The sequence below is a fragment of the Nicotiana tabacum genome, chromosome 9 (assembly GCF_000715075.1).
Source record: "Nicotiana tabacum cultivar K326 chromosome 9, ASM71507v2, whole genome shotgun sequence".
Taxonomy (NCBI): domain Eukaryota; kingdom Viridiplantae; phylum Streptophyta; class Magnoliopsida; order Solanales; family Solanaceae; genus Nicotiana; species Nicotiana tabacum.
Window position 1 is genome coordinate 124,175,797 of NC_134088.1, and position 12,324 is coordinate 124,188,120.

General features: G+C 35.7%; 1 protein-coding gene across 1 annotated transcript; it reads left to right on the forward strand.

Annotated features, from left to right (window-relative positions):
* The first annotated feature begins 7,298 nt into the window (after positions 1-7,298).
* On the forward strand, positions 7,299-11,977 carry LOC107809436 (non-structural maintenance of chromosomes element 4 homolog A-like). The gene is made up of 7 exons (XM_016634071.2): positions 7,299-7,505; positions 7,602-7,682; positions 9,924-10,164; positions 10,270-10,357; positions 10,892-11,105; positions 11,221-11,312; positions 11,477-11,977. Exons 1-7 carry the CDS (start codon positions 7,358-7,360, stop codon positions 11,723-11,725), a joined length of 1,113 nt encoding a protein of 370 aa, XP_016489557.1. The 5' UTR covers positions 7,299-7,357; the 3' UTR covers positions 11,726-11,977.
* Positions 11,978-12,324: the final 347 nt, after the last annotated feature.

A 12,324-nucleotide genomic window follows, 5' to 3' on the forward strand; every position in this document is an offset into this window, starting at 1 on the left:
ATGCATTGCATTTGACATGCGTACTTGAGATACATGCATAGAGGTGCATTTCCTTCTGCTGCCCAGTTTTGGGGACATTTATGATTTTACCTGTATCTTGACATGTAGGCATAGAGAAGTACCTTCCCCATGCTATATGAGAATGAAACATCTTACTATTTGTTGAAAGAAGTTTTAGGAAAAATCACAGTTTTCAAACTTACTCGTATATTGGCTTTTCGGTAAAAGATTTGGATTTTCACTAAGATACTTGAAAAGAAATGCCTATTTTTCTGGAACTGTGAACGAACTGAGCCTTTTATTTCTGAGATTCTTCTTTTGTTATTGTACTATGCTGTTATGAACTGTTGTGGAATATTGGTGTTGGATACGACCTTTCTGTTAGCTCGTCACTACTTCCAACCTAAGGTTAGGTTTGTTACTTAATGAGTACATGTGGTCGGTTGTACTCATACTACACTTATGCACCTTGCGTGCAGATGTTGGTTGCTGATGTTGCTGTGTTCGATGGGAGCTGGATTGAAGATGTACATGCGTCCCGGTTGTAGCTGCCTCTTGTTCGTGGTAGCTTTCGATCTATAAAACTCGACCAAAGTGGGAGAGCGGTAGAGCAACATACGGGTTCTGTGGTGGGGTAGCCACACGCCCTGGGGGAAAGTTAGAGTGATTTGGGATTTATGGTGGACAGTGACTAAGCCTACGAACTTAATTTGGAATATTGGCTGCTATACAGAGAGGGGTTAGATACGACGGAAAGGCATTGCATGGTATGAAGAAGGATACAACATGACTTTGGATTGGAATGTATTGCCGCACCTTTAGTTGATGTTCATGAGGAGTGAACGGACTTATACAACTGGTGAACGAGCATGGGCTCAGGATGGTTTATTGATTTCGTAGTAATTGTACTCGATGCAGCGTTGTTGGAAGATGTCGGCATGGAATTTCCACATGTGGGTTATTTTCGACGAGCAGGTTAACTATTGCGTGGTGTTGATGAAGCTTCTACGAAGAATTTTACTGGCTATCTGGTAAGAGGTCGAATATGCAAATATGGCTAGTGATTCAGAGCATTCATGAAATGGTTAACATAAGGATTTCGAGGAATTTGGCAGGTTGATTGCGTAATGTCATGTCGGTAAGGGAGAAGGAATCTTGGTAGGTTCCAGGGTCATATAATGGTAGCTTCAAGCTTAAGTGAGAGAGCCCCACTGCCTACAATTGGATTGCATGGTTGTCTACTTGTGAGGTTTCTGGTTATCGGCATATTGGTGGGTTGTTATGACTAAGGAAAGAGAAAATTAGTGGTGATTTGAGCCAAGGATTTGAGGAATTGGCCTTATCGATTCATGTTCAGACTTTGGGAAGACTCGGAGTTTATGCTTCGTATAGATGTAATGTACAAGGAAAGTGAGTCAGCCGAGTACTTCTTTGAGAAGGTGTTCATGTGCTAGCATGGCCTTGGAGTTTGATCATAATTGGGAACAAGTCAGAGTGGGTGACTCTCAACAATGGTTCTAGCGGGTTCAAAGATTCAAAGTGCGGTGCCTAAGAATTTCGAGCCAGTAGTATGGTTAAGTATTGAACTTTGCAGTGGATTATGAAAAGTGGCTTGGAGTGTTCTACGTTTCTTCGGTATGCGGTGTGGCATTGGAGGAATGGGAGAAAATAACTTCGGATTCATAGAGGGATTTTTAGAATGGGTGTACTAGTTGAAGATGCGAATATGCGCATAAGGAGGGTATGAGATAGTTCATGGGTTTTGGAGATAACGTGGTCTCGTGAAATAAGATCACTCAGGATGAGTGCGGATTTGGGTTCATGATGTTTTGAATGGAGCTATTATTATTTCTAGGGCAAGTCCCGAGTAAATTAAAAGAAGTGGCTCGGTTGGTAATGGTTGAATCAACACGGTTATGGCAGCGGCCAGTTTCTCCAGCGTGAAGTTATACATGTAGTTTGTGGTTGTACACTTGGGCTTGAGCACCACCACATCTTAGTTGATTTAGGAGGTATTCGATTTGTATGGCTTTGTTGTGTAAAGGGATTTCCAGAAGAGTTATGGCAGTTTAGATTACGACAAGAAATTGTATTTTCTGCGGTTTTGAAATTTAGTTGCGTATTGCATTGGTTCTTCTGAAATGAGCTAAGTAAAAGGTTTCTATATGATGAAGTGTTTATCCTATTAGTGGATCAGGGGTTATTATGGAATTCTAGTACTCTCACGTATTGGCATGTTAGGTGCAGTGAGCGGCATGGAGAATTGGAAACTGAGGATCAAGGTTGTGGTTCGGTGTTGACAAGAATGTCACGAGCTCGGATGATCAGGGAAGAATTCAGATGGTTAGAATCAGCTGGTATTGTCTTTAGCGTCACCTGAGATCGTTGTCCTATGTAAGAGGCTTCGTGTACTAATTTGTGGCTTCTTGATTTGCTTTACAACATTAGTGTGGCCGGTGGTATGGATGTGCAGACTTGTTACCTGGCGCGGAAGGTCATGGGAGTGTATCCTACGGGAAGACGGTATAAGTGTGACCTATAGTCACTAGATTGATTAAAGATTTAAAACCAAGTATGGAGATTATGGTACTATCGCTAATGTGAGAATTTATGCCTGAAGGGCGCTTGGTTCATTTGGTTGCGGACTGTGGAAGTTTGTTCCAGATTTGACGATTGTTCTTGTGTGTCGGGGGAACGAGGGTTATTGTGGATCCTTGAAAGGTTATTAGCACGGTGCGGTACGATCAGAATCAGCTTGAGGTCCGTGGATGGATCTAAATGTGAATGCGGGCTCTATATCAGGCCGAATGTGTTCATTTCAGCATAGCGTTGTTTTCGGAGTGGTCTTTGGGCCTTGGATGATATTTCTGTTGTCGGCCTTTCCGTCTAGTCTCTATTGTGCTATGTGGGTTGTGAGGCAGTTTGATTATTCACACTCGTATTGAGATCCCGTATAGTTTGTGGTGTTATATGAGCAGGATGGCTCCCGATATGCAGGCCATTTATTGCACCTTAGTCGTGCTCGAGTTTTGTAGCGTATGGCGCTATATGCTCCCCAGGGATGGTAACTTCTTTATAATAACCTTGTTTGTTTACTCTATAACTGCCTCGTTTGTCCGACATTTATTAGCTGCTGTAATGAAGTGCTATTATAAAGAATATATATTATAATATAACATAAAAATTCTGTTCGACAAAGAACTTAACCGTTATCGTAATGTTCTTATATAGGGACTGCTATAAAGATACATGTATATAATTGTTTGATAATCTTTTAGTCTTTGTTTAGGAAGTGAGGAAGATAGGAGTGAAAGGAAAAGAAAGGGAAAGATAGGGTGATTTTTGTTGTTGTTTGATTTGTGAAAAAAAGGTTCGAGAGACCTTGGGCACATAAATTAATTTTTAATATTTTAAATATTTAATCTCCGTGCGTCACAACTCACAAGTTACAACATTAATATAGACAAAAGCTAGTTATCCACCAAAATCTAACCTTGCACCTTTAAATTTCGAGAATTTTTCCTCGTAAAAAAGAATTTCAAAATTTGTATTTGGTAGGTGTTTGTAGATTGTGTTGAAACTTAAAAGTACATCCTCCTATCTTGTCTAATATTGATAGGTGCAGTTAAAAAAATTTCATTTAAAATTTTTTAAAAAAAGGTCAAAAGAAGTTTCATCCCCACTAATTAGTTGTCTTATATCCATAAATTCTTCATTAGATTCACAAAAATCTAACCTCTACTCTCACATTAATAAGAACAAAATATTTAATAAGATTAGAAAAAAGAACGGTAAAGTATATATCTAGACGATTATATATTTCTTAGAAGAAAACAAAGAAAAAATAAAGCACTTATTTCTTTTCACATTTGTATTAGCTGGCCTTGATTCATTCATATATGAGTAAAATCAGATTCACAAAATCTAACCATTACTCATTAATACAAGAAATCATCACCTTTTTAAGTAGAAAATTAATCATGAAATTTCACCAAGAAATACTTTCCTAAAACACAATCAAAAAAACATTTTTTTTCTTTAAAAAAAATGGAGAAACTTCAAGATGATTTATGGCTAGCATGCTCAGTGCAACGCCATGGATTAAACAATTGGGAAATGGTGGCTGTTGAGTTTTCTGACGCTGTTTTTCATCGTCGTCGTTGTATTCTTGACTTGTCACCTACAGAATGTCAGGTTATGTATCAAGATTTACGAGACCGTTTTATGAGTATTCATCAAATGGATTATAAAGAAGATGATGAGAGTGTGCTGGTGAAGTTTATGGTGGATATACTTACAAAGGCTTATATAGTTGCTTTGAGAGAGGACGTGAAACTCAGAACTGCTTCAATTCAGTATGATTAATCTTTTTATTTTTATTATTTGAAATAGTTGCCTTTTAGTTTCAAGTTTCAACCCCCCTCATCCCCCCAAAAAAATTTTGTGTGTGTGAAGCTTGAAGAATTGTTTGTGTGTGTGAAGCTTGAAGAATTGTTGTCTTCATGTTCTTGTTAATTTATGATCAATTGCTAATATTAAGGATTAGTTTAGTTCTTCTTTCACATGACTAAACAAAGTACCAGATCAAAATTTTGGAAATTTTCATATATATATATATATATCGAGATGGGTACTCTTATGCAAGATTATTTATAACTTCTGTTAGTTCTGTATGTCCAATAAATAAAGTTTTCATTTGAATGTCCTTTCATTTTTGGTGCAATCTACTACTAAATCAATGGCATTTTCTTTTCAAAAAGTGTTCTCTGCGAAAATATTCTAGCTATGTTACTGGAACTCTTTAAAACTGGGCTTCCGCATTTGTACCAAATTCTCCAAAAATATACTACTTTTGGAGGATTCGACATGCATCCGGCTTTTAAAGAGTCCGAGCAACATTGGTTCTAGGCTCCGATTTTATAAAATTATAGTGGCTATTAGATTTATCGTCTCTACAACTTTAATTGTCACCCATCAATAGCCCCGTAAAATGATGCATTTGCCCTCTTTTTTCCTTCAAATTTCTTTGTTTTATCCTCGTTTACACAGTGAAGACTAATAATTCTCTACTTATGCATGTTTATGTAGAAAAAATTATCTCCTTTTGTTCCAATTGGAAGCAGAAGAAAGAATAGAGTTAAAGGAGGAAGAAGATGGTGATAAATCTAACAAAATGGAGGAAATTCAAAGAAAATCCAATAATATTGATGAAGGCTTAACAAAAATCCTCGATTTGCTTGGATCTCACAAGCATTGTTGTCTTTTTGAATCTCGCCTCCGCAGTCAGGTAACTCTTTTTCCTTATTTAATTTTCTATTTATTTTAAAACATCGCGTGCAGATAAATATTTATTGAATAACATTTTAGCGCTAGGAAATAAGTGTCGTTACATTTATAACTATAAGTATATATACCATGCAATTTCATGCATTGATAGCTTAAACAATACACAATTTCATAAACGTAGGTTATTCCTTATTATAAGTGTTTGTTTGTTTTTCAGGGAAATAAAGACTATACTGAACAAATTAGACAACATATGGATTTACAAATCATTCAAAGCAAGTTAGAACAAGCTGTTTATTCAAACTTTGAAATTGCCTTCTTTAGAGATCTTCTTTTGATGTTCAACAACGCCATAGTTTACTATCCAAAAGAAACTCTTCAACATTCTGCTGCACTTGAACTTAGAGACATTGTCCGCAGAGAAATGAATGCCAAACCCTTATTTTGTCGCGACATTATTGTGTGTGGATTACCTGCAGAAGGTAACACAATGTTGGTCAAAGAAAAGACAGAGAAAAGGATGCGCAAAAGGTACAAGTTGAGAGCTCGAGAAACTGATGAATCAGTCAGGAGAAGCGAGAGAGTGAGAAGTATGGATTGGGAAATGAAGAATGATCCTGATTATGAATATTATGATTGTAGAGGGCCAAGGAGATCAAGGAGGATAAGAGAAAATATGAATAAAAAGGATTAGAGAAATAGTGGACCTTCCTTGTGTTATGCTTCAACCATATAAAATTACTTTGTTTTTTGTTTTACTTTGGAACTAAAAGAAAACTAGTAGTCGATGTATGCACTCTCTGTCACAAACTCTGCCCTTTTGGTGAGCACCATGTGGTGATCAGTACTTTGTGCGCACTAGGTAAACCCCTACTGTATAATAACTTGCAAATCATACAGAGGATGTAAACTGCATTAGACAAGCCATGTGCGACAGGCTAGCTCGACCTAGAAGACATTTCTTTCTTTTGTTGCTTTCTTTCAATTCAACCGTTGTTAAAGAGTGGAGTATTTTTTGCTTTTTTGGTGTTTCTTTTAGCCGATTGTGAAATTTAATTGACTGATCGAGTTCGGTTGATTTTTACTACCGACTAATAGTTTTCGGACCCATCTGATTCGATTGATTTTTGGTCAATAATCGTTCAAAATCGATCGCATTCGGTCGTTTTTTAATCGGAAAAGAGCTGTTTTTTTAGTAGTGTATAGTTGCCTAAACTTTTGCATAAACGTAACCTCTCTTTTGTTTTGACCAAGAGAGCTAATATAAGTAGTATATGATCAAACATTTGATAACCCTTTACTTAATATATATCTACTCCTAAACATAGCCTTTTCTTCACATTGAGTAGAAACATTTTGGATTAGATAAATTCAATATTTTAAAATTAAAATTTGGTTATTCAAAAAACTATACAAATATGTTAAAGTTTTGGTGGACAAAAATACTCAATACATACGATGATATACAATCTTATCACTAAATGGAAAAAAATAAAACTAAACTAAACTAAAATGAAAAGTAAATTTTCACGATTTTTTCTTGGAGAAGGAGGCGGGATGTGGAAAAATATCTAAACCATTATTTCATAGTTTTGTTGGATAAAGTTAATTAGGGATTGTTACACAAATAATCGGTCAAATTTACTATTTATTTTTTTTATTCGGTATTCATAGATTATACATAGTTATATATATATATATATATATTATACGTGAATTTTATATATATTATATCGGCTATTTTAATTTAAGAAAATTGGGTAGGCGGGGGGTTAATTCTTCGTAAAGGGTTAGGGTTACAAATACTTGAAGAAACAAGAAAAGGAGAAAACCTAAAATAAGACGAGGCAGTAAAAATTTCTAACAAAATTTACCTTGGCGGTTTTTGTGGACGTGTGGTAAATATACAAACAAGCGGGAAATTCTCCCCCCGATTTTTTACTATTCCCAAACTTGCTTAAGAAGTTGGATTGTTAAAATAAACTTCCTTGAGAAGGTAAACCAAACGACTCTCAAGTTTCCCTTTAAAAAGCCACCACAATTTGTTGATCAAATTCTCTCAGCAAAAACAATGGCGAAGCAAATAGAGAAAAATCAAGAAGTACATACAGCAAAAACTGTTGTACATGATGATGAGTTGAACGAGTTGACTCAACAACCAACTTCAGAAGCAAGAGGAGTTCGCTCCAAATACTCTGATATTCAAAACCGTATTTGTGGTAATTTTTTTGAAAAGTTTTCTTGTTTTTTTATTTTGTTTTGCTCTGTTTGTTTTTCTCTTTATATAAACAATATTGTTTTTTATTTTTATGCAGAGGGAAAAGATGAAATAGGGAATGTTGATTCTGAGAAGTTTAAGGAAATTATGAAAGATATTGAAAACTCTCATTATGAAGGTATTTTTGGTTTTCCTTTTTACTCTATGTTTTTGTTTACTATAATTATGGATAGTTTTTTTTTTTTTTTTTTAAGTATATATTGAGTGTGTGTGATATTTAGATGTTAAAGGTTTTATCTTTACGTTGAATATTGACAAGATTTTGCATATATATGCTTGAAAGTTTTATTTTAAGAAAACAATAGTAGTAACTAGTAAGTTTTAACTTAAGTTACATTTGTTGCAGTTATGGTAACACTGCTAAAAAACTTAGAATGTTGTCTGTTAACTTTGTATCTTGTACCGAAGGGACGGCCCAGTTGGTTTAGAGGGTGTTGTCCACACGGGCGATGCGGGTTTGATTCCCCTTAATGCCCTCTGGGTCTGAGCCTATCGCACGGGGTTTGCCTAGTGCCGTTTATATCGCACAGAGCCCTCACCCGAAGGGCAGAGGTTGTGACATAGGCTGTGGCGGCTGCGAGTTTTCTTGGGGGTCCAAAAAAAAAAAAAATTGTATCTTGAATTCTAGTAAATATAAACTGTGATTGACCCTAATAAGCATGTGGTGTGACTCAAAATCCGAATCTTGTTATGTTTTTTTCTATTTGTTTCGTGTGTGATTGTGCGGTATTTAGCCACCATTGTAACATTGTCCATAAAGATTACGCTGCCATGCAAAAAGAAAAAAAAGAATGTCATTATTACAATCTTGAGAGTAAAAGAGTTTTTTCTTCTGTCACAAACATGTTAAATATCTTAACAGGAATTCTTTTTGTGATTTATGGTAGTGACTTTTTTTGGGGGTCAATTGTAGTAGTGATTTTAATGTAGCTTAAATATGTAAACTTTATTTTTAAAAAAGGAAAAAATTGATGTTTAGTGTTCATACTGAATATAGATGCAATGGTTCTCATACTTAGAGGCCGATCGATGTTTTGAACATTAAGAGTTTGAGTTTGGGATTCTACTACATTCCATTTGATTTATTGTTTTTTTTTCTTCTTATTTAGCATACTTTTTAACGCACATACTTTGATCTGAGCCAAAGTTTCTAGTTTTGGATTAACCCGTACCTTATGCATCACATCCGCCTTTGTTCATACTTAAAAGTTAAAACATTGTCCTTTAGGATGAGGGATTGGATTTTTTGTTTCTTGGAGGGGGGAGGGTAGGAGCTGATGGCATTAGTGGCGGATGTAGAGTATAGTTACTGGGTTCCCAAGAATTCAGTAACTTTTGCGGAGACCCTGTATTTTTATTAAAAAATTCATTAAATATCTATAAATATATAACTGTCAACTCAGTTATTGTTGTATATTAATTTGAGATTACAATAGGAACCCATAAACTTCAAATCCTGGATTCGCCGGCATGGTGGATGGCGAGCTACTAGTTGAAGGCATTGGAAGAATCTTTAAAGTGTCTCCTAAGTACATCTTCAAATTAATAACTAAAAAGGTTACACAAAATCTTGACATGTCGCAGTAGGTAAGGAAGCATCGAGATTTTTGGAAGTCCTCGCTTCAATATTACAACTTTTAGCTTTCCTTATAAGGAGGTGATGGAGTTCGTAGTAGGATTACATATTTCAAGAATATTCAAAGTGAAACTCTTAGATATCAGGGCTACTTGTTTTTTACCTTGGTCATCAGTGGCGGAGCCACATACACCAAGGGGTGTCAACCAACACCCCTTCGCTATATATATATATATATATATATATATATATATATATATATATATATATATTATATAATGACACCCCTTGACTTCTTGATGAGTTTATTTCTTTATGTTTTGACTCCCTTAATGACAATTCTGGCTCCGCCACTGCTTGTCATATTTTTTTTTTTGGTGGTATGAGGTACCGTTCAATAAAATTGCGAAAATTTAAAAGTGTGTCCTTAACATTTAAGACTATTTCTTTGTTCATGTTTCTTTTTTTCCCTTTTGCAGTCTGGAGCTAAAGCTAAATTTTGGTAAATATAATCGGTTATGTTTCTAGTGTTTGTCAATGTAGGGTGCTTTACCTATATATAATCGAGCATGAAAAATTCAAGTTCAAGTTTTTTAAATGAAGTATTGATTGGTGCTACTATCTTGTTTAATATTGTATCCTTGAGAGGCCTTAAACTTATAAGCTAGAGTTTGTATAGTTTACAACATTAGAAGGCTGAATTGAATAGTTCTTGTTGAACGTTTGTTTGCAAACTTATTTTTGGGATGGATTATTAACTTTATTTGTTGTGTTGATTGCTAGTGAAAAAGCCAAGAGAGCAAGTTGCAGATGCGGAGGCATTGTTTGATCTCACCAAAACTTTGGCGGCTTCTGTTAGATCACATTCCACTGGTGTTACACCTTATATATTCATTTCCTCTTTGCTTGATGTTTTTGGGAGTCAAGGTTCAAAAGGTCGTTCTTTGAATGCTAATACACTTTGGAAACATATTGGGCTTGCTGTTTCACCAATTTTTAGGAACGCCGGAGGTTGCCTCACTATGTAAGCTTTCCTTTGTAACTTCTAATTCTTACAATCTGCACACTACTCTGTTGCATGAGACGCTCTTGCATTCTTATGTGCTGTTCTTTTCTGCTTTTTCTGAAGGCTCGGACCGATGAACTGTGAAGTTAAGCAACGGAAGGTTACACGTAGACCACGGACAAAGGTGCACTCACGTGCTCGTCCAAAGGAGGTATGTGTAACTATCTCATGACTTGTGTTTAAATGCAGTTAACATTGCAGACATGTGCAGGCAAGAGTTAAGTAGGTTTTATGATATCGACACTAGAGTGCATTCAGAAAATTTCCTTACTTGATATTCATAGCTGGACTCCATGATTTATACATGTAGATACTCGATATACTATGAGTATCTCCTAAAGCTCTCATGTGTAGAGCTTGTCGATATATATGGTAATATAGTAAATAACAACAACAACAACAAACCCAGTAGTTTTCCACGTGTGGGGTCTGAGGATGGTAAGATGTACGTAGCCTTACCCTTACCCCTGGAAGGGCAGAGAGTCTGTTTCCGATAGACCCTCGGCTAGAGAACGACCGAAAAAGAAAAGGTAATTGTAACAAGTAGGAATAACAGCAAGATGAAATAAAATCGAATCTAGTAAATGGAGCTGAAATAAGGCTAATACTGCTTGATTTTGCATTTCATTTAGCTTGTTGCTACTATGACATTCCAATGTGATGCAATAATCTGCTTTTGTCACAGCTTGAAGTTAACGCTGAGGAGAAAACAGATACAGACAAGAACATATCAACAATGTTTCAGATCCTTAGGAAGAAGAAGCAAGTTAAGCTTGAGAGTCTCATAATGAACAGAAAATCCTTTGCGCAAAGCATTGAGAATTTATTTGCACTATCTTTTCTAGTGAAAGATGGACGGGTTTTCATAGACGTGGATGAAAGTGGATCTCATTTTGTCTGTAAGATACCTTTCTGAATCTTTTTTTGAGAGTTCCTTTTATATTTGTCCTTCTCTTTCTTGATTCCTCTAGGTCTATAGTGTGTTTCTCCTTTCTAATGTTTTTCCCTTCTCAGCTCCTAGGAACGGTCCCGATGCCACTGCAGTTAAGTCTGGTGAAGTTAAATACAACCACTTTGTCTTCAGATTGGATTTTGCTGATTGGGAGGTAGGGAATTATATCTAAATCATATTTCTGTGTCCATATTAGGTACTTAGAGAGTAGGATCCTAGCATTTTCTATGACGTGCATTTGAAAGCTTCCAGATTGATTTCTTTGTTACTCGAGCAACTCTCGGTTTGACATTGTGTCAAAATTGCATGTGCATGCAGCTGATGAAGAATGCAGTAGCAGAAGGAGAAGAGCTGATGCTAAACAGGGACATATCGGCGAATCCAGGCATTACTGAAGCTAAACCAGTTCTAATCGACAATTCCAAACCAATTTTAAATGTCACTTGGGTCAAGAAATTTTCAAGGAACCGTGGCAATGTTTTACGCAAAACTTCAGAAGTTGATGATTCCCCTGAAATTGGTGATGCAAACATTTGCAATGTCAGCCTGAAGAGGAAGTTGCTATGAGGTTGGAGATATCTCTGTATATACCAAATAGGCTATTTTTGGTGTACATAAGAAATGCAGACCTCATTAATTTGCTTAGGATCAATTTTAGCTGCCTTGTTCTCTGGTAAGGTAGAGTTAGTTAATGAGTGGTTTCTTTTGGATGTAAAGCTGCTGGATCCGAGGCTTTCATATCACAGGGACTGATCAATATTTTCTTGTTAAAAGTTCTTAAATCATTAACCCTTTCTAATCATAGTAGTATTTCTTTTATTGTTTTATTTTGAACTTTCTGCCATCTCTCGTTACTTTCTTTCCATTTTGTACCATATAATTAATATTTGAGAAAATTGAAAATAATTGCACTTTTCATATGAAATTTTTAGTTCATATGGTTCTTATTTCTTTAACAAGCATTTGAAAGTAGCTGCAAATAAAGGCCCCTAAAAAGCTGAAAGCTAATTAGCTATGAAGTACTGAGAGGACCCAATAGCTTTGAGCTCATTAGAACAATATAGTTAAATTTTGCCCAAAATATGAAGTTACAATGGCAAAAAAGTATGCACATGTTTTTTCTTTTCTTTTCGATAACCGATAAATTACCATCGAGAAATCCCCAA